Source organism: Corvus moneduloides, chromosome 8 (assembly GCF_009650955.1).
Source record: "Corvus moneduloides isolate bCorMon1 chromosome 8, bCorMon1.pri, whole genome shotgun sequence".
In the NCBI taxonomy this organism is placed as follows: Eukaryota; Metazoa; Chordata; class Aves; order Passeriformes; family Corvidae; genus Corvus; species Corvus moneduloides.
In genome coordinates, this window is record NC_045483.1 from 11,526,864 (window position 1) to 11,554,674 (window position 27,811).

General features: G+C 41.8%; 1 protein-coding gene across 1 annotated transcript in view; it reads right to left on the reverse strand.

Moving 5' to 3' along the window:
- The window catches only part of SORCS3 (sortilin related VPS10 domain containing receptor 3), a 280,734-nt gene that overhangs the window by 121,919 nt on the left and 131,004 nt on the right, over positions 1-27,811 (reverse strand). Inside the window, 1 exon segment of the mRNA XM_032116124.1 lies at positions 9,295-9,453. Coding sequence (XP_031972015.1) covers positions 9,295-9,453 — 159 coding nt within the window.

The following is a 27,811-nucleotide window of genomic DNA, read 5'->3' on the forward strand; positions in this document are numbered from 1 at the left end:
CATAAATAACAAGCAATAGGAAAGTCTGTTCTGGCTAAATCAAGTTTCACAAGCCATTACTTTCTCTTCGCCACCACAAATCATCACAAGCCCAAAGTTCAGTATTTTGCCAGGACAAAATTCATTGGGCATTTCTGAAGTACAGCCAGGGTTGCATAATTTAATTTCCCATCTCCTATTAAAACTGCCAGGCCTACCATAATCAGAATGATAAATGTAGAGTCATACGTCTTCTTTCCGACAGTAATGCCCATCAATACTTCAAATGCAAACAATTGTGACATCTGACTTTATAAAAATTACCTGGTGCACCAACACCACTTAATTAAATCATTTTAAAACTGCTTTTGTTATGTTTAATGAATGATATATTATACTGCAATGAAACATGCAGCAATACAAATACTTCACAATGCCAACAATTAAGGCTCACTTCACCTACGGCAATTGACAACACAAGTGCTCCTCACTTCATTCAGCTTGTGCATTCCAAATGAACTGGTTAGCAAAAAAGGGTGCTTCTTTGCTAATGAGTTTTGTAATCAAGGCATCTATTTTAATTTCAAATTGGCTAGATTGGGGGAAATTGCTGAACTAAATGACTGGTTCTAATTAGGATTATAAAAATATTCATCATGCTGTAGAATTAGCGCAAGGTCTTGATTTACTGACATTTGCATATAGCTTTAGTTTAAGAGTGGAAAAAACCTCCTGATAAATTGTCTTCCTTTTAATGAATTGAACAAACACTATATCTGTTTGAGTTGTCCTTTCATTTAAAGGCACTGATACATATTCATGATTTGTAAATGAAGTTAAGTGATTTCAATTCTTCAGTTCATTATCATATTGAAGAAGAGACTTCTGTAAATTGCCTTTAAATATTCCCAATCTCAAGGGTTTGGTGTGGGGTTTGGTTCTTTTTGTTTGGTTTGCGTTTTTTCTAACTTCACTAACATTTCAGTTTATCTGTTTGATGGAGCCCTGCCTGCCTGGGAGAGCTGCTGGCAGGTGGCTTGTCCAGCAACAGACACATGATATGCTTGTAGAACCTGATGTTCTCAGAAGAGTATTCAAAAGGCAAAGAGATGAAAGGCTTATTTGTGGTTAAGTCATGGGAACAGGACTCTATCTGCATTCAGTTTCTGACTTTGTTATAGTCCTCAGTGGTAGTTAGGCAGTGAAACACTTTAATGACCTGTGCCTGAATACACTAGAGATACTCAGGGGACAACGCTTTGTCTGTCAGTCTCACGTTTAATTGCAAGCACTCTCAGGCAGGGATTGCTTCTTAACATGAATGTGCAATACAATGGACCAGTCAGTATGGTAGGGATTTCTATGAACAGTTACTATAATATGGCTCATATTAAACATGAAACACTATGTGTTCCTTTACAGCTGGACAACACACTCACTTTATTTCCTTCCTCAGTATGGTAGGCCTGTAGGAGTAATTGTTATTATAGCAGCTTCCTCAATCTCTTTCCATTTTGGGTGAAGAAAAGAATGCAGTAAGTGTGCCTCCAGCTTCGCTCTGTGGGGTGCTCAGATGTCAAGTGATTGGTGCAAGATAGATCTGAAAGCTGAGCACTGTATCCATAGGACTGGAACCACAGTCATTGTGCTCTTCAGGTATCAATGAACCCTGATGAGAAATTAGCCCTGGTGTGTTCTCTCACACCATACAATGAAATGGTGATTCTACCATGAGGATCCACGCAGGAGCGGAAAGAGCTTATTTTCCCCGTTAGAAATAATGTTCACATCTTTCTAAGAAAAGCTGAGTTTTACTCAAAAGGTGCAGTCTCGAGCTGTTGTTGATAAAAGGAGTAGTTACTCACACTTCTGACGACGACAATTAAATTCCAGGACCAGGAATGCTGCTGAGGAGCAGGTAACAGCTCTGGGTGCCTGCTAATTTAGATCAAAACGAGATGTGAGGCAGCCACCAACCTGCCTCTCCTCATCAGCCCCATACCTCAGTTCCTGAGGAAAGAAAACCTACAGGCCTGGGCCAGAGTCACATCTCACTTCAGACATGCAGCAACTCTTAATTGCTTAATTTCAGCACATCTGCAGTAGCAGCTGCTATCCTGGAATTGCATTTCCAACATTAGGAGTTCCAACTCAAAGTGCAATATCCTCAACTGAACACAACCCTGAAGGCCCCATGTGCCTAGGTTTCCTTATGGAAGGCCCAAAAAACTGAGACCAAAGAGCACTTACTGGAGGCACTCAGGACTGGACTGGGTGATAGATAAACACATCTAGGCTCCCTTTCCCATGAAAGGTTGGGCCAGATGATCTTTTGAGATTCCCTCCAACTTGGATTATTCCATGTGTCTGTGAAAATAGCTCATCACAAAGAATCCCAAATATGAATGACTGGTTGGAATAAGGTGCCTGTATTTCTAGAAGCAACCCCCCCTGGATTTCTCTGGCAGCACACTGCCCAACTGGACATTGTGAAAAAAAAACCCAACCAAACAACCCCACCCTTAGTTGCCTTACTGCCCTATGTCATACTGGGAGACTGGGCCTAAATTCCAGGGGAGAATTTTACCCGGAGCAGAGACACTGCCTTCATGGCTCTGCTTCTGTGTCTAAAACATTATAAAAAACCCAAAAAAACAAACAACCCAAACTTTCCCATGTAGTCCCAAGTGTTAGCTGTGATTTGTTTTTTTATAAATTCAGCAGTGTCTAGTCAAGATAGTCAAGGCAGTGACATGCACTGCATTCAATTTTCAGATAACTTGCCACATCTCCCACACCAAAGGAATCTCCCCAGTCAGACCTGATACTGTCTGCCAGGTGCAACTTGGTGATACAGCAGAATGTTATCTTGCACCTCTTATTTATCATCTCATTCAAAGAGATAATGAGATACCCACTTTCTTTTGTTCACTTTCTGCTGAAGATTAAGCCCTATGGAGAGAGAAGCCACTGATTGCCAAACTTCTTGTTTATCTAATGTTCTCAAATTTGTAATGGTGTAGCTGGGGAATTTAAATTGGTATGTTATTGAATTATTCTGTCTCTTACCTATTCCCAGCAGGTTCCAAGTTGCAGTTTGGTCTGTAAGAAGAGGTGGAATTGTATCACCTTGCATACCTGGGGTTTTTTTCTCTTAACAATGGTGATTTGAAATATTTTAAATATCTCTCTCCCTATTCAGTAATCTTTTCTCTTTTAAACAAATTATCTTTTTAAAATTATCTTTTAAACAAATATTCATGCAGGAGAGTTATGCATATTGCTCTGAAAGTTTCAATGTCATTCTGAGAGAAATTTCATGGAGTTGGAAACGCCCTTCCATTTCTACCTCCAGACTGACCCATTCCCCAGAGAGGTATCGGAGTGTGAGAAGTTTTGCCTATTGAGAATTAGTTGGTTCCTTGGATAAATGAGACAAATAATAAGACATTCGACATATTAGCATCAGAAATGTAAGATCAACTCAAGATATTCCTCCCCAGTCACTGTGACTGGCAGCAATGAAATCTGTACCTTAAGCTTGTGCTAGGAGACTTGAAGCTTTCACAGCCCTCCACAGAGTTCTCCAGGCTTTCCAACAGACAATATTGCACCTTTTTCATATATTCCCCTTCCCACCATATTTTGATACAAGGATTGTTTAAAATGGTTTCCTATGTATTTTCTGCAAATGCAAAGTTACCCATGAAAACTGGAGGCTGAAGGCCCATTTTCCCTGTGTACTGGGTTATATAACCCAGTGTCAGTATGGACACTCCCAGTGAGACCCAGTCTGACCTGCAGCAAATTGTCTGTAACATTTACATATTGTCCACCTTCTGCCAAAGGCCACTTAGGGGGCCATTAACAGAACCAACACGTGCACACATCAGATTGCACTATTTTATCAATAAAGTAGACACACACACACAAAGCTACTGGGAAGAGATCCAAGATTTTCAACTCACAAGATGCATTTAATCTCCCAGGACCTGATAGTTATACAATGTCACATAGCTGCTCTGGAGGGAATAGTAAACCCACCCATGTTTGCTTAAAGCCCTGTAAAAACTCCTCCTGCCTGTGCTTTATACACTGTGAGAAGATATCAGGGTCTATGAACTTGCTACGTGTTCATGCCCACACACAGAGATTTCTTGGCTCAGCCATGCTGCATTTATGTGATCATACAGGAGAGTTAGCAAGGCAGAGGAGGGTCCTAATTGGCTATAAAAATTAAGAGCAGGAACGATATGCTGAGTTGACTCATACCAAAAAAGTATCCGCAATAACTCCTTGGATACTACAAAGAGAAAACAAATGGTGGTAACTGTGATTTGTCCTTAAATCAACAAAGTAACTAGCAGCCACAGAGCCATCTATCTTTCAGAAAGCCTGCTGAGCTCCCTCTCACTGAATCTTCTCCTGCGAATTGCCCAAGGCAGGAAAAAGCAGGATCATATCTATGTGGCAGTGGTAATAAAAGATTTGGTGCCTGGTTTTGCATACAGCTATTTCAGTTGATGGAAGTGGTAACATCACAAAGTCTTTGGCTTTCTCAGTATGAAGCCGTATTTCAAGAAGTTCTGTTGAGAAGAGATGGGCTCCTCCTCTTAAAGAAGAAGGTGTTAGAATATGGAATAGACTTTCTAAAACGCCAACTTGGAAGAGACAATGATTCTGTTAAGAGGACATTCAAAATGTGTTATTTTTGTTTAGTTGGTTGGTTGTTTCTTTAATCAGCTAGATAAATACCTTAATATTGTTGTCAAATGTGCAGGAGTTAGCTAAAAAGAAGGACGGATGTTTAGGATGAAACAGTCATTAAAAAAAGGCTTGAATCACAGCCATGGAACTGTAGGTCAGAAGACCTTAGAGGAAAACCTTTTAATGGGAAGATCCAAAACACTAACTATTTTAATTTCATACAAAAACTTTAATATTGTTTTCTATTTTTATAAACAAAACAATTTTAAAATATTTTTATCTAGGTGGTTACCAAATTCATTATTTGTAGGGACATAAAGTGTTGGTATTTCATTTTACTGTGTGGAACATACTACACAAAATGGATTTTCAGATTCATCATTCTCATTAATTTCTGAGTTGACCACAGCTTGTTTAAAATACCACATTATTATTATTTTAATTGAAAGAGAAAAATAAGACAAATATTAATCTGAAATATACCTTTTAATCTAAGATATGAAATTAATTTTTCCAACTTGTTTACTCATTCACAGTTACATGAGGATAGATCAGATCTTCCCTTAACAGTTTCTGCTGCGGGGAGTCAAATTGTATGTACTTGATTTGTTTTCAGAGTTATTTGTATTTTTAAATCTGCCACTAAAGGAGTCATTAAAATATAATTTAAGGCTCAAACACACTTCTAGAACTTAGAGGGGTGGAAGAATATGGTCTCCCACTGTAGCAGTGGCTGCACTGCAGAGCATCCAGCAAGTCACCTTCCTTGTCACAGTATCTGTAGGTGAATATTATCTCCAGGTTGCAGGCTAATGATAAACTTTATATTTTATTTCCTCTCATGCATCAAATCAGAAGTGTTTCAGAGCAGTTTTATCCCCAAAAAATGGACATATAAACTGAGAAAGCAAGCACTATTTGATCCAGCTCCACCTATTTTGTGCCAGGCAACTTCATGCTGCCTCACAGGAAAATGGGCACAAAAACAAAGGACAGAGGAGTAAGAGCAGGACTAGGCTGCAGTTGGACAATTAGGCCCTGACAGCATGGCATCCCTTTGGATAGCCTCCTCACAACTGCAGAGCACTACTGCAGCCTCTGTAGCCACTTATTTTAGAAGCTCTTGATATCTCTTTTCTGGTGAGCAGCAGAGAGATCAAATGGTCATTGCCGTTGGCACGATCTCATAACCACATCTAGGAGAGAAGGCACAGCACAGTAGAGTGGGAAGGTGTGAGATCCAGATCTGGTTTCTAGAGAAAAAGAGAACAACCACAACAATCTTTTGAAGATGCGAAAGACATGATGAATATTCTTAAGTATATGGGACTTAAAGCCTAAAAGAGACTTGATTCTTGCATTGGCCTAACCTAAGAGAAGGAAAAGGCTGACCTCTGGTTCCCACTCGGCTGTGGCAGCACTCCTGCTTCCAGACATGCAGGAGTGCATTACACTAGCCTCTCAGAAGACTTCATCTGGGGATTTCACATGGCACTGCTGTCAGGCTCTAACAGCACTGCCCATTATCTCAGTATCAGCTGTGACTGCAGCGAAGCTGCGTGATCCTGAGTCAGAATGACAGCTCTTTCACGACTCTTAGTAACCCAAGATGTGGCTCAGCACAATCTATACCTCAGTTATGTTAAACAAACATTTCAACTGGGAAAAGCACTGCTCTATGGTTCCATTCTAGGACCCACATTGAAACAGCACTTCAAGCTATCCTTCTGACCAGTGAAGGAAAGCATCATGAGTGGCCTTGAATGCAAAGGCAGACATAAAGGAAAAGCCTGAACTTGGCATTGCAACATTTCCATTGGACCAACAAGCTGCAGACCACCTAATCCTTGCTCTTACTCTGTGAACAGTTTTATTCAGTTTCTGGGATAAAATGCAAGCAGCTTCAGGGTGTTTCTAGCTCAGTTTATTTTTCTTATCTTTCTCCTGGGCAGAAGAGAGCAGCTGAGGTGTGCACACAGATGCATTAGTTTCAAGGAGTAGAAGCAAAAATGCCCTGGTCTGCTATTGCTGTACTGGATCAGGGAAGCCTAATTACTACCTCACAGTCAGTCACATGTGCCTATCTTGTATTTTGATTTCTCCTTCCAGTGGCTAACATCAAAAAAAGATTACAAAGCTCTGCAAGTAGAAGTACAGTGCTTCAACCCAAGAGCAGATGCTCTGCACTCGCTGCAGATGGATCTCTTTGCAAATGCACACTCAGGATGTCTCATCTGGCTTCTCACATACATGACCACCTCATCAGATGCCTGTTTCTTCCAAGCCTGTCTGTATAAACACCAGGATCATGCAAAATCATTACCTCCAGTTTAGAAGTGGCATCAAGCCATTTTGTGACATCAAATAAATAGATTGGTCTTTCCAGCCTACTTCAAAATCCCTGTTACACTGAACCTCTGACTGCAAAAAACTATTTGACATTTGACTAACTCCTTCATACAGTAAGGACTTGATACTATGAAAGGAGTGTATTTACAATAGCTTTGTTCTTGCAAATGTCACTCAAGAATCATCAGTAGCACAGCAGCAAAACAGCTGGTGCCTGCCACAGCATTCTGTTAACAAGTGGGAAGCAGAGCAACAGGAAATTATTTAATTATATTCTCAGTAACTAGTTTGGTAAAAACTTGCACCAGCCTTTCAAATGAAATTCTCAAATAGAGAGGCACAGCATTTTAGCTGTATTGTTCCTATAGCTGGGATGTGAGACTAACTAGTTCAGAAATCTTCAACAATAACTGCAGGAATTGAAAATCCCACCCAGAACACACCCCCACACCTGAAAGGTTAACACACATGTTTGGTTTGTGTGGAAATGTTTTCATAGCAGGGAGGGGGCTAAAGGGGTGGCTTCTATGAAAAGCTGCAAGAAGCTGTCCAAGAGAGCAAACACCAGCCAGCTCTGAGATGGACCCACTGCTGGCCCAGGTCAAACCCATCAGTGACAGTGGCAGCACTTCTGGGATAACATCTTCAAGAAGTGAGGGAAAAAAAACTAACTGCCAACTTCAGCCAGAGAGAAGTGAGAACATGTGAGAGAAACAGTGCTGCAGACACCAAAGTCAGTGAAGAAGTGGAGGTGCTCCAGGCACTGGAGCAGAGATTCCCCTGCAACCCACAGTGAAGACCATGGTGAGGCAAGCCAACCCCTTGACCTATAGAAGGGTCGGGACTGGCAGGACAGGTAAGCCCACAGGGGACCCACATTGGAACAGTCTGTTCCTGAAGTCTGCCTCCCATGGAAAACATCCCCACTGGAGTAATTCATGAAGAACTGCATCCTGTGGAAAGGACTCACATTGGAAAAAATTGTGGACAACTGTCTCCTGTGGGAGAGGCACCACACTGGAGCAGGGAAAGAGTGTGAGGAGTCATCCCCTGAGGAGGAAGAGGAGGCAGAGACAACGTGTGATGAACTGAGATCAGCCCCCACGACCTGGCCCCCCTTGCTGCTGGGATGCAGGACAGAGAGAAAATTGTGAGTAAAGTTGAGCCTGGGAAAAAGGGAGGGGTGGTAGAAAGATGTTTTAAGATTTAGTTTTTATTTCTCATTACTCTACTCTGATTTGATAGAGTAGCATAGGATAAAGTAGATAAGTAATTGATAAGCAATAAATTCAATTAATTTCCCCAGCTGAGTGTGTTTTTCCCATGATGGTAATGGCTGAGTGATCTCTCCCTGCCCGTATCTCGACCCACAGGCCTTGCACTACATTTTCTGCCCCCTGTCCAGCTGAGGAGGGGAGTGACAGAGTGGCCCTGGCGGACACCTGGCACCTAGCCAGGGTCAACCCACCACAATGAGGAAAACTTAGTGGTTATTCAGCATGGTTTTGCTTTCCAGAGTCTAGGGATGAGAGAAACATAAGAGAGGAAAGATAAAAGCTTGGCAAGTGTTAAACTTCGTAGAATTTGTAACTTGATCATCCTGTGTCTCAACTTTGGGCTGTAGTGGAGACTTCTGCTCCAGAACTGAAGCACACGTCTCCTTAGCCATGGCACTTTACTACCACATTGCACCTGCTCTACTCAGCACCCCTCAAGACAGATGAGAGCAATGCAACAGCAAACTTGCTACGGACAAAGTAACAGACTGGAGATGTCTCACTCACAGAAGGCACTGCAAAGTGGCTTACAAGTGGCACAGAGGAGTTTGTCATCTGTTGCTGCTCCCTGATTTCCAGTCTGCAAGCAGAATGAGCACCCCTCAATGCTCACCAGCCAGCTGTTACAGACCGACTCAGCCTGAGCACTCCATCCCCAGAGACAGCTAGAAATCTGCGCCTACGAATCAATAGATTTTTAGAACAGCTCCATATGTCATGTCAAATTTCTAATTCTTTTCATCTTTTATCATATTTCCACCACTGAGGTTTGCACACCCATCATGCTCACTGTAACACTCAGCTCCTTTTAGCAAACTGGCTTTGGAGTCGCTGCATGGCTTTTGAGCACATTTAAACCTGCAAAGTGAGAACAGCAAAGCACACGATAAATTCTTCATCATCCCTGAAAGTGAGCAGTTCTAGACAATATCCCCTTCAACTCTTGGCTCATAATCATTGAAACATTACATCAATTGCTCACCTTTTGATCCAGACTGTAGGCCAAGATCCACTCCTCCTGCTTGGGGTGGAAGAGCAAGCTCTGGATATAGAAGTTCAGACGGTACTTCTGGTAGGTAGCCCCTTCATCAGAGCTGATGAGGATGCTGCTCTCAATCTCTGGATCACTAAGAAGCATGATCTAAACAGAAAAATGGAGGGAAAAGAGTGTTAATGGAAAAGTGAAACTGAACATCATTTAAGAGTGAGGTCATGCAGCACTGACTCCTATTAGATGTACTCAGACCATCACTCAAGAGTGTAACAGCCCACAGAATTAGCGTGGGTTTTTAGCCTTTCTATTCCATTTTATTTGGCAATTCATTTGCTGATTTATTTGGTGATTGCCATTTTTCATTTTATCTGGAAAAATTCAGAAAGTCCAGTAAGGATGAAAAATTCTATGTATCAAAGTTGATTTTGGCTGGATATAGGAACATCAGGCAGCCACACCAGGCTTTCCTGGACCCTTTTCTCTCCACCTTTTCTGTCTACCTCTCACCCAATGTGGAATCCTCTCTCCAAAAATAAACAACAGAGCATCCCTGAGATTTAAGGCTCATTATCTGGCAGCTTGCAGTGCAATGAAGGAGAGCATCACCTCTCTGGAAGCACAGAATGCCTTCCTGCATCACCTGCTGGCATCTGGGTACAGTGCACATGCACATGTGCAAACACTGACACGATCTCGTATATCACACTCCCAATGTGTACAGTAAGAGACCATCATTCAGTCAGTGAAAACATAATTTTCCTCAAGCACAGGAAAGTATATGACCTCAATTTGTACAGGGAGGAAAACACTTCTGAGCCTCTAATTTTAATTAGAAAATTACTACCGATACTTTAAAATGGGTTGATTCCGCACTATCAGATGGCAAACTCTACATAGACATTACCAAGAAAAATGTTGTGGAAACATTACCACCATCTTATTAACATCTGGAGAAAACGACTTCACATTAAAGCAAATACCAGTACCATAAAATAAAGGCAAACAGTGGGAAATAAATTAGAGCTGTTCTAAACACAGCAGGTTGTTGATACAGCAGCTGAATTAAATATAGAAACTGTCTTTCAGCACAAAAACAGATCTAGGAATGGCCTTTTTTAGCTCACTGCAGAATGATCAATTAGCTGAGATCCACTGCAGTTTTGTTTTTTGTCCACATTGACTTCTCTTACCCAGCTTCACAGAGCTCCAACTTCAAGACTACAACGGGGAAATACATCAATTTTGACAGCAAAAAGCAGTTACAAGGAATGGTAAAACCCTTGGTATGTTAGACCTTGATCAAGCAAAAAATTTCAATGCTTGTTTAATCTTAAGCACCTCATTAACTCCATGAAGTCACCAAGGGAAAGGGAGTATAACATCAATGGCTTCTGATCCTTTCCACTAAGAAATGAAAAGCTGAACTAGAGTGAACGTTTTCCCAGGATGAAGCCATCTGTATGAATCCAGCTGGATGTCAAAGCACCTTCAACATCCCTCACATACACCACTCACCAGCCCCAAAATCAATCTCCAGCCACTCCCACAAGAAGCTGCACCTCAAGTAATGAAGAAGTGCACTTGAATTGTGCTCTGGTGCACAGTCTGGGGAACGAGAAACATTCCCATATGCAACTGACTCCCTGGGAACTAGTCTGAGAAGAGGTCTCCAAGATCTCCACCTAGAAAGAAGCTTTGGTGTATTTCTTCTTTCTAATCAGATCAAAATATCAATTTCATTATGCTCCAAACAATAACAATTTCACAACTGTTTGAAAGATATTTTTTTCTGTCACTCTTGACTTAGACTGCAAAGACATTTTATACCCCTGTTCACCTAAAGCATATTGCCTGTGCCAAAGAACTATAACAGAGTTCAGTAAAAATCACTTGCTTATATGGAATGGAAGAAGGATGTAAGCCCACCGATTTAACAAGACAATCCAGAGAGATCTTATATTTAAAATAAAGGTTACTTCAGGAATAAAGTATTTTCTACCTGATGTCATAGAAGATTACAAAGTTAATAATGCTGTATATTAAAAGGTCACTGTTGGAATTCTGTCCTCAAACAAGGAGCACAACACAGCTAACAGTGGCACAGACCTGAAGTAGCACACACGCAAAACATCTCCTCTCCCCTTTCACACACAATCTGCAGCACTTCTGTGGATAGCTAAAGAAATGGTCATATGAGACCAGAAAGGCAGTATTTCCACCAGATGGTTCACAAATCTGGCCAATTTGTTCTTCTGGATGCATAACAGTGGTTGCAAGATCAGATAATAAATCCACCAAGCTAGGAAAAATGGAAGAACCTAACAATAGTCATATCTAGAGGTGACAGCACATAAATTGTGCCCCGTGCCTTCACCCAGTTCCCATATCCATTCTCCATCCTTCAAATGGAGAAATGAACACATCCAACACCTCTGATGTCATCCATCCTCCCAGGAAAGGCTGATCCTACACAGAGAAGGATAGAAAAACCAGGAGGCTCAGAGTGAAAAACAAAAGCCCACCACCAGCCACACAGCTCGGACGGGCACACACGTTTGTTACATGGCACGCAGAAAAAGAAAAGTGAGCAACTCTGGGCTTTTCTTTTTTTATTGTTTCTATTTTTCTCATGGAAGCTATAGGGGGAGGGAACTTCTAGCAGGGGAAATAGCAGGACATTTGTCAAAGGCCTGAAACCATCACTTCTTATTATAGGACCAGGACGAAGGATCTACCCCAGCAGTGATATAGATTAATCACTTTTCGTTAAGAGACATAAACAAACTCCAGTCAGAATGAGCATTTCTGCCAGCACCCTGTGTTGCCATTTATAATTGCCATAAGGAATAGCAAAAGAGCACCAGAGAGTTGTCAAATGTAATTTATAGGGGTTTAAGTTCTAATCATTTTCTATAATATTAAATTAAATGGCAGCCTTTGTTTAAAAGGAAATTACATTTTGTCTTTCTAAATTCTAGATTATTTATATATATACAGGCATGTATAAAACATTCTTTTCAGTTGCTTTTTCCTCTAGTTTAAGTGGAGAGGGGAAGGGGAGGCAGGACTGGCTACTGCAAAGGGTTAAGTCCTTGAAAACATGCTTGAGGTGAGTTAGTTTATGCTTCGTACCTTTTACTGACTTTCAAAATCCAGTTAACAATGAATGGCAAGCACCAGACCAAAAAGAAACAGGCTGAAAATCAGACTGAACTTCAGATAGTTCCTTAGGAATGGATACTGAGGAAGAGAGCTGTCTGGGACATGGTGCATCTCCTTTAAAGCAGGAGCTTTGGGGACAGTGGTGACACACACAGAGCTGTTCTGAATGAACTCCAGGTGGGCAGAACACCAGACAGCAGTGGGGAAGCACACAGAAAGAAGATGATATGGAGAGGCCCCCTTGCAAGAACATTAACTACAATATATGGACTGAGATCTTCAGTACGTGAGCAGGGAACATATCCAGCTCTGAACGCTTCAAGGGGATTTATCCCAGGGAATAAACAGCACAAGCTGCAGGCAGAAGTCATACCTATGCCTGCCATAACGTATCTGGTACACAAACAACAGCAGTAGTTAAGAGTCACTCAGATTTGTTGGGAGAGTGTGTAGAACCCCTAAAGGAGCTCAAATGCAGAAGCAGGGAGGAGGGAAAGTGACACCATATTACGGCACAAATCCACAAAAAAGTCATGCCCTCAGATGGGGTTAATGTAATAAAAACTAGGGTAGGATTTGTAACTAAGAACCTGAGCTCCTGCTAGCCAGCTCAAAATTCCAAGTATGTCACTGGGTTAATATAAACACCTTCCTTGGTATTGCTTTCACATGGGTTATGTGCAGGTGGATGAGTTAAGATGGTGACATACTCCTCTTCCTCTGCGCCAGGGTAGCCAGGCACAAAGACAGCTGTGATGTGGAATACTGAACTGTACAGCAATGAGCCAGCACACTGCTCACAGGCACAATGCTACAACATCCTCTACTGGCATGGAGATACAGGTAGCCTGAGCACAGAGATCACAACAGAGATCTGTTTTGTACATAGCTGAATTAGTTAATAAACCACCCCTGGACAAAAAAAAAAAAAAACACCAACCAAAACAACATGCCACATAAATGGCATTTAAATGGCATTTTTATTAATATTAGCTTTCAAGGAATCCTTTTATTTTTCTCAACGAACATAAATTTTCACTGTAAATTACCAAAGCACATCTCCCTAAATCAGCACAGACCAGTTTATAGGTGCAATAATCTGTAGCAATAGTACCACTGAGCTACATTAGCAAAAGAGCACCAGAGAGTCGTCAAATGAATAAAGAAGTTCAAATAAATGTCTTTTGTTCTGAGAAACAGACAGCATTAAACCATTGTGTACTGCCTCCTGATTCTTCTCTTCACTTTAATGCACTTTTCATAAGCAGTCCTTCCCAGAGGTCCCAGTCACATTTACCTATGTAAAAGGCTATTCTAAAAAAAATAAACAAAACAGTTTTAAAATAATAAACAAAAACAACAAAACACCTACAAACCATGCAAGCCACCATAGCTACAAAACAAACCCAGTTCCTTAGCAAAGTACTAGAATTTACTCTGTAGCACTGCATTATCCTCTTCTACAGCTGAAAAGGCAGTTTTGCCAAAAACACTGCTGCAAAGACAGAAAGTTGAGGTTTCATGTTTACAGGTTCATAGGGATTTCCATATTGAATGTGCTCAGCTTAAAAGTGAAAAGACTTTTTGGGGGGTTTTTGTGGCCTCCCACTAGCCCCTCAACTCAGAAACACTTTAGATCCTTCCCAAAGCCTAGCCACATCTACATCATCAATGAGAAAACAAAACAGATTTTAAAAAAGAAAAATTACTGTATTTTTCTTTCTTTTCCAATTTGATTTAAAACATTTAATGAGTTGTATGGTCCCATGTCTCCTTCCCACAAAGTTTCATAGTAGCTTTGATTTTAAAAAGCCAAAGAGTTTCAACAATTTGTGCTGAAATGTCAATGCAAATGGAGGATTTTTGCTTTGGATTTTTGATGTCCTTTCCTCCTTTTGAAACTGAGAAATCAAAATCCAGTGACATTTAAAGGCTTAAAGATACAAAAATCATTTTCTTCCTTCAAAACATCAGTCCATCACAAATTAAATATGAACAGTTTGGAACTCTTATGGGAAAGAGTACATTGAAGCGTTTTAGATTACATGTCTGACCATCTGAAATTTCTCACTGGCAAAGACTTGGCTATTCATTCCCCTCCCATTCTTTCTCTCTCCAACATCATTACTGCAATTACTTGCCCTGAAAGCTAAAGGATGCCCCCAGAGGTCTGAACACAACCCAAATCTCTCAGAACACAGCTACACAGTGTATCTAAAGCCCTTCTCTGCCATTCCCATGGAGGAGAGGTGCAACTTATTGCAGAGAAAATCTCATCCTTTTTTTTCTCCTTCTTTCATCCCTACATGCCATTTCAACAAAAAAACTTCAGTTTCATTAAACCAGCCCAATTTCCTCTGAGACAAAAGAAATGCTGGTACCACAAGTAACTACCTACTTACCAGCAAAAGTAACACCCATATAAATCAGCTAAGCTAAAGGTGTCTTTGAATGATTTGCACTAGTGCCACAGATGTTTGAGAATGGCTAAATACCTGCTCACTGCCCTGGAGATATACTGACCTCTGCAATAACCAGGGGGCAGTGAAAGCAACCTCTGTTTCCTGGTCACCAAGCATATCAGTCAGACAGGAAAAAATGGGACGCATCAGTGATAAAAATCTGCTCTAGAGAGAAATCCTGTGTATTTACTTACAAGAGAAGAAATTCACTCCATTATTTAGGGATCAGCAGCTATGACAAGAGAGACATGTCCTCTCTGGGAAGCCAAACAAGACATTCATGAAGAGGGCAACAGTTTTCATATAATTACTTACTTTATGTCCCAAAAGGAAAATGCTCATTGCAAACCCTTGTGCTACAGAGTAGCCCAGATCTGGGACTCCTTCTTCCTTCACATGGCTCAAAAACTTCCTTAATGTTAAGGATAACCTGTGGCCATCATTCAAGCAGTAAAGGGGCACTGAGCTTTCATGAGAGATAAATTGTCTGGACCTAACCTGTTTCAACTTCTTGTAACTTCACTTCTTATTGCCCGAAATTTAACATTAATGGCAGATTTAATTAATGAATATAGCGCCAGATCACCAACTCTCAGAACCATAGTGCTGTAATCTTAAAGGATGAAGTGCACTGCACTCACTTTATAAGGGTTTATGAAGCATGTGTTATAAAAGTACCTCAACCATAAGGCTTTTATACCTTGGCACTCACTTCAATACAATCCCATAAAACCCAAGCAATCTTTAAGTGTTAAAGGTGACTTTCACTACTGTATTTATTATTGGATAATGAAAAATGACTCAGGCACCCACAGAAACCAAGCAATGAAATAAGAGTTTCCTGAGACTTTAGCATTGGGTCTGCATTATATGTACCGTGACCAAAGAACCAAATAGCTCTCTCAAGACATTTTAGACACTTCACACTAACCTCCCTCCAGAACTTCCTTCCCATCAGGAATTCTTTGTAATTACAAAACAACCTCCAGTCTGCAGAATCAAATTGCTTGCCAGTGAACTTTTCAGATGTCAGCAGTTATTTATGTAAGCATTCAATCCCTCTGAAAGACCTCCTCCATAGACTCCTCCAGTTGTGCCAGAGACTGACAGCTCTCTAATCCACCAAACTGGCTTGAGAAGACAGCAACATCATGGGGAACCCATGTGTGGGTTCCCCATCTTTGCAGCACTGAGAGAGAATGATCAGAGGACACGATGCTGCTCAGGTGACATGCAGGTTCATTGTCTCTGTAGAATGTTTTGCCTTTTGTAGAGGGTACATGAAAGAAGGGAACCATTACTAGAAAGAAAGTAATAAACAGTAAAATGAAAACTTTTCTTTAACATAAAACAGCAGGGTTTTTGAAACAAAAGTGGGCATCAGTGGAGTGCATCAAATGAGGACCAGCACTACCTTGCTTTCTCTGAGGAGATGCACATCAGCCCACCACACTTGTTTACAGACTGGTTAATCTTTTGCTGTCTTCTATTGTCTCTCATATCCAATTATACCCAGACTAAAATTACAACTAATTGTTCATATTTGTACAAAATTGCAAGAGGCTTTTGGCACTTCAGCCATACCTGCCATAAATTGCCACACCAAAACAAAACACTTCACAGAATTCCAAGCTCACACACTCCCTTCCCTATGGAGAGGGCACTCCATTTTAATCACCACCTCCAGCACCTGTGCAAGAGCACAGATGCACCATGCAAGAGGCCTCGAGGATCAGGAGCAAATTAAGGTTAAATTGCATAAAGCAAGAGCTCTTCAAGGAAAACCACTCTGCCATCCTCACTGGCAGGCGGGAAATGAAAATATATCATGGCTGTAAGACTTAGACAAAAATCAGGGCTGGGAAAAGAACACAGATACTCTAAGGCTGCCATCTGAACCTGCCCACTATGCCAAATCCCAGGCTGGATCCAATTTGCATGCAGAGGAGTGGAATAAGCCATCATAACAGACCCAACAAAGCAGAACATCTCATCTTTGTTTTGCTGCTGAGCAGGTCAGAACAACATGTCTCCCCTCTTTCTCTCCTCTTTTTGGCACTGGACACATGTACTTTTCACTTTTAATTACAAGGCACAGCAAGCATTTGCTTGTTAAATTCCAGGTGCCAGTGGGGATGGAAGCCATCCAAAAAGCATGTGTTTGACCTGGCAAAGAATGACTGACTGGCAACAGCCACATGCTTGGTTGTAAAACCTTTTCATTGTCACAGCAAGGCAGCTTTTATCCAAGGTTACTCCAGCCCATTATATTCTTGTTACAGCTGCACATTCTCCAGCTCCCCACAGATCATCGGAGCAAAGGCCTCTGCCACAGTATTCCCACCTTCCTGAGGCCACTTCAGTGCTGTGCAGCTAATTTGCCAAAGGCTTTTCTGTGTCACAGCATGTTCATGCTGAGTTCTCCTCCACAAACTGCCAAATGGGTTACAAGCACCACCACTGGTTTTGTACATCCAGTTTGACCAGCACTTCTACGAATGGGCCTGGACCCGTAGTAGCAGGAACCTCAGCTGGTGACCTTAGGCACCAACCAGTGCTTCCACACAAATGCAAAGCCTCTGACTGATATTATTATATTGCTCTAGAGTCTGGTATTTCTGCATAGCTTAGCTCTGCATGATGCCTTTTTACTCTTCTCGACTCTACACAGGAAAGCCCCAGTTGTTAAAACATCTGACACATCTGTTTCGCGGTCACCAGCTTTGTTCTAGTGACAAGGAACAGCTCTGATCCCAAACTGTGTTCACAGAAAGAGAAAAGCAGCATTCACTGTTATAATTATATGTTATTTGAGTAAATGCATGGTTGTGCTAGTCTCCATAGAACTACAAAGTAATTTTCACCATTACGGTAACTTACCATGTAAGCAGAAATAGTTACAGAAAATAATGTTATCAGTGAGGAGAGGCTGTGTGCAGCACAGCTGCTGGAACTGAGAACACCATTTATATAAAAACACTCCTCTGATTATAGGTCTCACTTGGGAGAACACTTTACATGTGGGTATAAGTTTACTCACAGTAGTTGCCCCATTACAGAAAACAAAAAGATGTGCATGGATAGTTACTCATGGGGGTAAACTTTTGCAGCCTGTATTCAGCAGTCTATTTCATTTGAGGACACTAGAGTGTTTCATGACTCTATAGAAAAATAAAAATCGTATTATGTATCTCCCTCGAGGCCATTAAATCTGAATACAATTTTAAATGCATCATTGATTCTCGTTTGCTTACCTACTTTATTTTTCTGCTTTTTTAGTCAGACTGCAGAGTGAACATAGACAATAGCCAGCTTTATCACTTCCAGATAGTTCATGTCCAGATGCTTATGATCCATCTCAATTTACTTACCTGGCATCTATTACTCATGTCCCTTACTGTTCCTAATGTACTTCTCTTCCTAACATCCCCCCACTGGAGGAAGTTAAGATGACAGGAGAAGGTCTATCCATTTTCTGGATGCAAGGCTGAGGCCCCCAAAAATTAAAGGTTAAAGTCACCAAACATGACAGCAGTGCAGTGCTCGGCATGGTAGCAGTCAGCTTTAAGCTATCCACTGAGGCTGCAAGCTCTGCATGCTAACTTGGGTGCCAGAGATGGGAAGGTTCTGGACCTAGGAACAGGATTCACAACTAGCAGCCCACTGGCTTTGACATTTTCCCTTACATTCAATAATTAGCTCCCAATGAAACAGTCCTTGCAGGTTTATGGTGGTAGTCGTGTCTGCAATTACACACTGAGCAGGTGAGTGACTGCCCCAGTGACTGAACCACAGCTGCTACATCCTATTCCAACAGGGTCACTGACACTTCACAGCCTGGGGAAAATCGTGTGCTTTCCTTTCCGTATCCCCTCATACACACACATGAGCTCCGGTCACTGCGGTGTCCTAAGAACCAGTGTACAAGGAAACAGAATTGGAAGAGGGGATAAGGGTTTTATCTCCAACACAACCCTGACACTTTGGTTTAGGAATCAATTGGCAAAAGCCAGAAAATTGCCAAGCTTACTCCATCCTTTCACCCACTTCCAGGTCCTAGGCACTGCATTCCTTGTGCCCATTCCATTGCCTCTCACATCTCTGAGCACAGCTGCTTCAGGAGTTTAGTTGCTTTCTTGCAGGAATTTTTAAGGATCACAGGAAGGTTCCAAGGGAGACAAAAGATGTCAGATGAGCTTTTTTTGTCAGCAACAGAGAATTAAAATATCATAGGGCCCACTGTAAAAGGCAGAACCAATCTCTCCTCAGAGACAGGACTGGTCTATGTGTAGATTCCCTAGATTTCTAAGAAAACTACAGCTTGAGTTTTCCTTAACTGCATCTGTGCACCACTTAGAAATCCCCTGTCATTACTTTTGGAGTCCAGCAACATCTGTCTGTATACAATGAAAAAAGCCATCTTAGAACCAAGAGGGTGAAGGGCAATGAACTCCCACTAGCGTAAAAAGAAGCCTCAAACACTCTATGACATATTGAAATACCTCTCAAAGATCTAGCTCAGCCAAGCCCCATGCTGAAGAAAACTGATTCTAACACAGTCACAGAAGTGTTTCAAGGTTTCCCAGTGCTGCTTGGGATAAAATATTTTACACAGAATTGATCACACCAGAGGTGACATTAGAGTGACACTAAGAGGCTGATGTGCGTATGCGGCAGAAACTGAGACTGTGGCCAGCACGTGCCCTGCAGACCCTGCTAATCTAGGCTATTAAAATGAGAATTCACTCAGTAATGCTGAGCTTCTCTATTCCTCACTTCGTAAAAGAATGAAAAAAAAGGATATTTTGCCACTTATTTTTGGGTTTGGGGTTGGCAGGGGATGGGGGGAGGATTTTCCTCAAAGAGAAATAAGTAAGTGTTGGTGAACCACCTCCTATCACTAAAGATCAAGGTCAGATCATTATATGGTCTTCAAAAGGACCCACCTGCCCCTTTTCCAAGGGCTGCTCTCCATCCATTCTATTATTTTCCCCTCCTTTTTAATAACAGGATGAAGTGACTCACTATTACTGATTGATAACCCTGCTGTCTGTGAAGCACCATGCCCCTCCTCGTTAATTCAAAACTACCTCATTTTTCATACTTCATAAATTAATGTATTATTGGTGCTGCAGCAGTAAATGAGATGGCCATGTTTCAGAGAGTGGTAAAGAGGATGGAGACAGGAAAAATGTCTCATAAAACTGCCCTATATCGGGACCTGCAGCTGTGTTCACCCTGCTGACAGGCCATGTGGTTAATATCAGCAGCCCTGTACAAGGTGATGCCTCCTGACAGACCCTCTCTTCCCTTTAACCAAGACAAGGCACTCTGAAAGCTCATACAGCTCCACTCTGCCCACTTCATGAAAGCGATGGTTATGGTATGTGACAAAATTGCAGCTTCATTTTAGTCAGTATCCTAACTCATGATCTGTCCTTTAACACTCACTGGCTAAATTGGAGCAAACTACCTCTGTTTTTCTGACAGCCAGCTCTGGGAAGTCTACATCTGAATGTGGATGAGACCTGTGGATGAGACCTCTCCAGTTTTATCCCATTTCTTGTCATTACAACCTTGTAACATCCCTAAGTCTCCGTAGGGCCCTGACTGCAGCAGTACAAGGTGAAGCAGGCAGAGAGTGCAACAGGAGAGAAGGACTGAATTTTAGGAAGCCAGACAAAGCAGCCCTGTCAATAGACATGCACCAATATCCTGCCAAGCTTATCACTCTTACCTGGTAACTGTCCTTCTGCTCCAAAAATTCTTTGCCATATTTGGCATATGGAGGTACAAAGATGCAAAATACAGATGCATAAAGGTACACAAAGACAACCCTAACTCAAGTTTTGTAATATATGAACTTTTTTTCCTTCACAAACACTGAAAGGATGGTTTTTATTGTAAATGGCTGCTTCTTTTTATACCTCTCTTCTAACCTTCTTCCCTTCTGCCCCATTAAATAATGCCATATGGAAGTATTTTGTTAATTATCTCAATTGCATTTATTTTTAGAAAACAGCTGATGAGTAGTGGGTTGGTTCAGTGGGTTTGGGGTTTTGGGGTTTTTTTCCTGTTTGTTTTTAAATGTATCTGCTTCTTCAGAGAACTAACTGAAAAAACACCAGGAATCCCCAGTTTTCATATTTATGAATTCTGAGGGACAGCCTTCCCTGGAGCACGACAATAAAAAAAACAGCAACAACAAAAACACCAACCTGGAAATACTGAAAAAGATTAAAAAAAAAAAGATTTAGAAGTATTTATGCCTTTATAGCTCAGCATTTTCCATTCATTGATCTTGAACCGTGTTCAAAACACTAATAAACCCAGTCATCCAGCATCATGAAACGATATATCTTACATAGGAAAGGTCAGAAAAACCTATTCTGAAAATGTGACTTTGCTGAATTCAAAATAGAAAACATAAAACCCTTCAAAACAAGAAATTCCTGAAGTCCTCTTCTTGAAGTATTACATAACGTCCCTAATTCAGGATTTCTTTCACACAGTTTCAGGTCACAGTTCTGCAAACATTTACAAACATGATCTCTTTTCTCAGGTGCCAAATTCAAGCTGAATTAATTGGACAAGCAAAGAGAATCCCACGTACAACAGCTCACCAGACTGCACGTTGTAGATAAAACATGTCATGTCACACATCCTCTCACTCTTTCACAGATGTTGTGGGTGACCTTGAGGAAATCATCTTTGCAACACCAGTAAGTGAAGAAAAATATTACTTCTTCATTCACATTTTATTCCTCTATTTAAATTTTCAGTTCTGGAGACTGAGCCTGACTGTCCCTGAAGTGTATTTATGAGATGGATACACTGAGATGTTACCCCAAATGCAGTCACATTTGCACAATCCTCTGGTATAACCAGAGCAGACAAATCTGAGCTCAGCTAAGCCAGGCACTGTGTTTCACAGCTTTCCTTTTTGCCCACATCAACTCTGGACTGGGTAGCACAGATTTTGGAGTTCTGAGAAACACAGGAACATCATACACAGCTCAATGGGTCCAGAGAAGGGGGACACACAGAGACTTTTACAGCTGCATTTGCAGCTCAGGTAATTTAGTCCCTGTTAATGGCAGCTGCAAAACCAAGGGCTATTTACTGACTGTATTCCATTAGGCTGGAGGGAAAGATTAAGGATAAAAGACAGTAGAAACAACTTGTTCCATCACTCCTGCCCTGTGGCTCTAACTCAGCCCCACTGCCTCTGAGTTATAAATACGTTCTCAAGATCACATCAGAAGTGCCAGTTTGCAGCACAGACCCTTGATCACAGTGTCAGCACAATGAGGAAAAAGGGTCCAAGGAAACCTTCCATGTTCCTAAAGCCCAAATGCCTTTAGGATACTCCAGAGCTCAGTTCCTCGCCAATAGCTTGGGATGCAGTCTTAGGAAAAAGCAGCAGATGATTAATGGGAGCTGTGGCTAAGCATGGCAGCTCAGTTCAGGTTGGGCTAGCAAGCATCAGGTACACGCTGGAATCTTTGCCTCATCAACCTATCACACATTTGATGATTAAGGAGAAAACAAAATACTTTAGAATTCCCTTTGGGAGCATGGAACTAAGAAACGAAGGAAAAACCAAAATAAGTTTGAGCCATGGTTCTGCCCTCAGGCTCCAAGCACAGCTGAGGAATTCCCTTTGGAGATACAGAAGGCTGGGACAGGTTTTGCTCTCAGTTACTCTCCAAATGAGCAAGAAGAAATAAAGAGGAGGTCAAAGTCACTTGTGCTCATTTTGGGATCTCCCGTTTCTGTAAAGGGAGGTATCACTCCCAATATTCTAGCTAGTCACCAGTCAGGTAGATGCATTCCTCTGCAATTACACTATTACAGACAATTAATTTCTTCCTTCATTAACCTGAACAGCAACACAACATTGCTCTCTGCCAGCTTGTAAACAGTTGCTGCACTTCACTCCCAAGAAACTGCACAGAAACAAACAAATCTAATTAGATTTATCTTTCAGAAATTCTTACTCTCTAAACATTTCTCCTTCTGATGGGCCAAGTTCAGAGGCATGATGAGGTATGAGAGGCACAGCATGCCTTAGGCTTTTACAGCTTCAGTGATTGGTACTGCCCCTCCATTTTGAGCCTGTGACAACTAAGAAACTAGTCTGAAAAACCATTTTCTCAAAGCTCTTTAACTGAGCACCATAACTTTATTTCTGCTTTACTCTTGTTTGCAACTATTCAAATCCTTTAGCTGGAAGGTCTACCTTTAAATAAAACCTAAAATGCTTCCGTTCTGGTTTAAGGGAAAAATGGGGAGAGTCCTCATTTCGTTCACTGCAGCTGGATGATGTCTCTGTTCAGACAGTCAGCATAAAAGGCTACAGACCTTTTAATTCTTCAAGTCATCACCTGCAACAATGATTGTAATAGCTCAGGGGAAAAGCTAAAAAAACTGCAGCCAACTGAATTGCAAAGCAAATCCATGAAGAAAGGTATTTCTAAGACATCAGAACTGTCACCTCAGATCTTCAATGCAATCAGGACCTCCAGTTTATCCACACCTTATCTGAGCAATGCTCTATACAGGAAAGCGGGTTTGAGGTTGATTTGTCAGAGTTGTTATTCTCTTCCTTTTTCCCCCCTCTTTCTTTTAAATTCTTTTTAACTCCATCGTCTCCACCTCCACAGTATTCCCAAGGGTAGAGATAAAAGTTTCATAGTGAGAACTGGGTTTTCAACTAAACAACATCTTCACCAACAATAAGCACTCTTCACAGAATATTTCACGGGAAAACTTAAAACCTAAAATCTATGGTTCAACAAATCCTCGAGATTCAAAGTGGCACCTCCGTGCCTGAAAGGAGCAGTGCTCCAGATATATGGGACTTCAATTCTCATCTTCTTTCTGCACCCTTTGGAAGGGCTTTACATCCCTCTGTGAGGCATCAATTCTGAAATGAACCCTGTTATTGACAACCAAGAAGAAAGCAAGTTTTCTCACAATAGGGGATCTCACCCAGCAGACCAACTCCTGCTAGAAAATAGGGAATCACAGCACTTCAGCTCCAAGCAGTGACATTTTGAAGTGCAGCCATTTAACCAAAGATTCACAACCTTAATTTTTTGTGGAATTTATTCAATTTTCTAACAGAATTTTTTCAGCAACCATAAAGAAAAAAGAGAACTGGGATAAAAAGAAACTGGAAATTTAAATCTTGAGAGAAATGTTCCTATTAAAATAGAAGAGACTTTTTCCCTTAGTGTTTTGGAAGAAATAATTCCAATTCCCAGACCGCTGTGAAAATCTGCCTCTAGTAGAATGTAACTAACGCCCAAAATATAGCATTAAATTAAAGGTCAGCAGGGAACCGAGATCTCTGCCCAGCAGAGAGTAAGCAGCTTTTGTCATATCCCAAAGACAGACAACAGGCTACAGGGCAGAAAAGCCAAAGCTAAGCATTTTGCTAATTTCAGCTTTTCAGAGCACTCAAACATTTGCTGTTAAATCCCATTCATCCGTAAGGAAGGGGTGCTGCTAAGCAAATATGAAAATTTCTCCATTCTGAAGTTCACCATGAATCACCTGCTTGTTCCAACCTATTTGGCAACTGGACAAAGCAGATGCCTCACATGTGGTCTTTCTCTCAGGCCAACAACTGGGTGGGCAGATGCACTGAAAGGGAAGATGTGCCCTGGAACACACTCTGCCTGTTAGAGCATCTTCATGGGTTTGGGAGTGTCAACACTGCAGGCACTTGGCTTCTCACCAGAGCTCAAAACAGGAACTCTCAAGAAAGCCAGTCCCCAGGACCTCAGAGCTGTCTGACTGCTAGGGGCAATGATCACCTGGAATTTCATAGCATTAAGGAGAGCTCAGTGCAGATTTTCCTGATCCAAACACGAGTGCCTATTGTGCAAGTGAAAGGAGAAACAGCCCAACCACCTGCAGGAGAGCAGATCCAAGTCTGGCAGTTTCAACTCCCAGCAGCAAAGGCTTTCCATACACTTGCAAAGCACTGTGAAACCCCAAACTTGGTAGTTCTTAGGGGAAGGGAATTAGCTGTATGACAGCTGCACGGGAAGATGAAGTAGTCCTGGCTCACGGCAGGGAGCGTTTTGACTACGATGCAGCCAGAGTCTGCAGATTCACAGTGGGCTGCACAATGCTTGGTAGTTCCCTTATGTCAACACCCAGGGTGGTCTCAGATTACCAAGCTGGCCCTGACCACTGTGAATGATACCTGAGAGACAGGAGGGGTCACAGCTGGGAAGAAGAATTCCCAGCAACTTCCTTTAGTACATGCATGTTGTTACATTGATTTAATCATAACCGCAAATGTCAAATTGCACAAGGGTAAAGTGAATTTTCCCAATACCTTCTGTGATTTCTAGGAAATGGACACCCCCCATCTCGGCTCCAAGAGCAGCCATCAGCAGGTTGGGTAGCACCTGGGAGCAGGCAGGAGCTCTGGGACCCAGCTCTGCACCACAGCCAAAGACACCTCAGCTCAGTCTTTGCTCTATGCCTTGGTTATCTCTGTGCATGAGGAGGGTGGATATCGCCCAGCAGCAACATGTAAAAGCAAGGAGCAGCTACAGACTAAATCTGACCTCCAAGAAATAAAGCACAGGTTGGCAAAGAAATTAAAATATTCCCACCAAAGTTATTCAAAAAAAGAAATCAGAAACAAAAGGCTTTTCTTTTAAAAGAAGACGACAAAATGCCAGCTTTTAAATGCCCCTGCCTCATAATTGAGCCCAGGGTTATGCCACAATTCAGGTAAATTATGTTTATATAACTGGCATTTGGCTGAACACATAATTCCCATTTAACAGCTGAAAAGAGGCATTTTGGGCCTTCAAAGAAATCTGACAGGTAATTCCCACTGTAGTTCTGCAGGGTAGCTGAGAAGTAATTATCCTTCTCACTAGTAAATCAATTAGTAATGAACGTATAGAAAGCTTTTCTCCTCCTCCAAGTAAGCGCTAATCCTCTAAGCACTAATGAGTAGACAGGGCCAGCAACAACGTGCAAACCCATCAGAAATCCACAGGAGCTGCGAGGCATGCAGGCTCCAATCAGCACCTGGGAGAGAGTGCCTCAGGAGAAAACGCCTTGCCTGGAAAGGTCTGCATGGTTCCTGTGTGCACACAGGCTCTGTGCATGTGTGTTACTGTTGGTACCTCCCTCCTCACTCCCTGCCTCAAGCCAAGACCTCTTTTGCAGCTCACAAGAGATCACTGCATCACATTCAACAAGGCCGCACTTCTGCTGCTGAAGGTGAAACACAAGCGAGCTGGGCTTTTTCTGCTGGATGCAACTGATTCACCTATTGCTTTGTGATTCAGTATTGGCAGCTGTCCTCAGGAGCTCAGCAAAAACATTCTGTGTAACTCTCCAAGCCACGGGAACAATATTCACCCAGAGAGACTGGGAGAAGAGTCTCTACTACAACCCAAGTGCCCTTCTTGCAGTGCATAACCTCAAGAATCTGTAAGAGGAGTGGGTGGACAATAAACCCAAACCTGAATTTGACAAATTTCAGACACTCCGGTCCAGCGACACCTTGTTCAGACACTTCTCAAGTGCTACATGAATGTCTGGAATTGCTTTGATGGTTAACAAAGCAGAGTTCAGACAGACCAGCTGTTTAAGCATGCACAGTAACTGTGCTCATATATTTAGCAGAGGTAGAAAGAATGGAGGAAGCAAGTTGTTCCCACAGCAGCCAGCACTGAAGCTGGTTTCCTATCGGTTTTCCTTACAGCTTGTCTCTCCATTTCATAAGATTTTTCAGAAGAGATGAGAAGGGCACAGATAGGTCAAGAAATCATTGCCTTCAGGCAGAAAACCAAAAAATTTCTTTTAAATTTCTAATCTCAAATGAGTAAAGAGCAGGTAAAGATAGGTCTACATAGGCCTATGATGAAATGTAGGTGGTTTTAATTTAAAAAGGGGAAAAAAAAGAAGACTGCTAATCTGTAAAGCTCAGTAGCCTGAGAAATTGCTAGAAGATAATAATATATCCTCGTACTCTGATTTGTGAGGGAGTCTTTACACCAGTGACGTAGGATTTGTAACTGAGCATATTGACGGTGCTTTTGGGTGGGCAGAGTTGCTTTGGAAACAGAATAAAGAAGAATTAACTCCTCAGTGCCCCCCACATTGGATATAGGAGGGGTGTGACAGCCAGGAAAACTCACTACAAAACATCCTAATCTGTTTTGCTCAGGAAACAAAAAAAGTGGAAAAAAAGAAAGAAAAGTCAAGGTAGTTGTCACAATAGTTCAGCTTCTGCACCAAGAAAAATATAAGCTGAACTCTGACCATTGCATTCTTCCTCTTCCCTGTACATCCAAACACACATACTAACCAGAGCTGTATCTGCCTCATGGTTGCACACACTGAAATAAACATCAGTCCCAAAACATCTGTAGACTGAGCAGTGATGGAAAACACAACAGTAATAATAAGAACAGTACAAGTAGCAAGTTACTATCTTTTGATGGAGACAGGGTATGGACAGTTTGGAAGTGATCAAGCCAAATATGTTGCACTGGGCCTCTACACTGTCCAAACACAACTTCACTGTCAGCAATTAGCTTTGTGCTGCAGCCTTCCCACACTGATTTCTGTGGGTAGCTGAAAGCATCTTTGTCCCACTGCCTCCCCGGAATCAACACAGGCAATAATTTTAAACCAAAACGGCACTGAGGAGTAGCTCCTGGGCTGTGCTGTGTGAGCCAGCTGCAGCCCTAATTGCATCATGTGGGAAGAGTGAGCAGGGGGTTGGAAAGCTGTGACCTCATCTTCTCTCCTACACAACCAAATCAAATTGTAGGTCTTCCACCCACTCTCACAGGCATATTCTGCTTTCAGCCCCCTTACATGATGCAACCAAA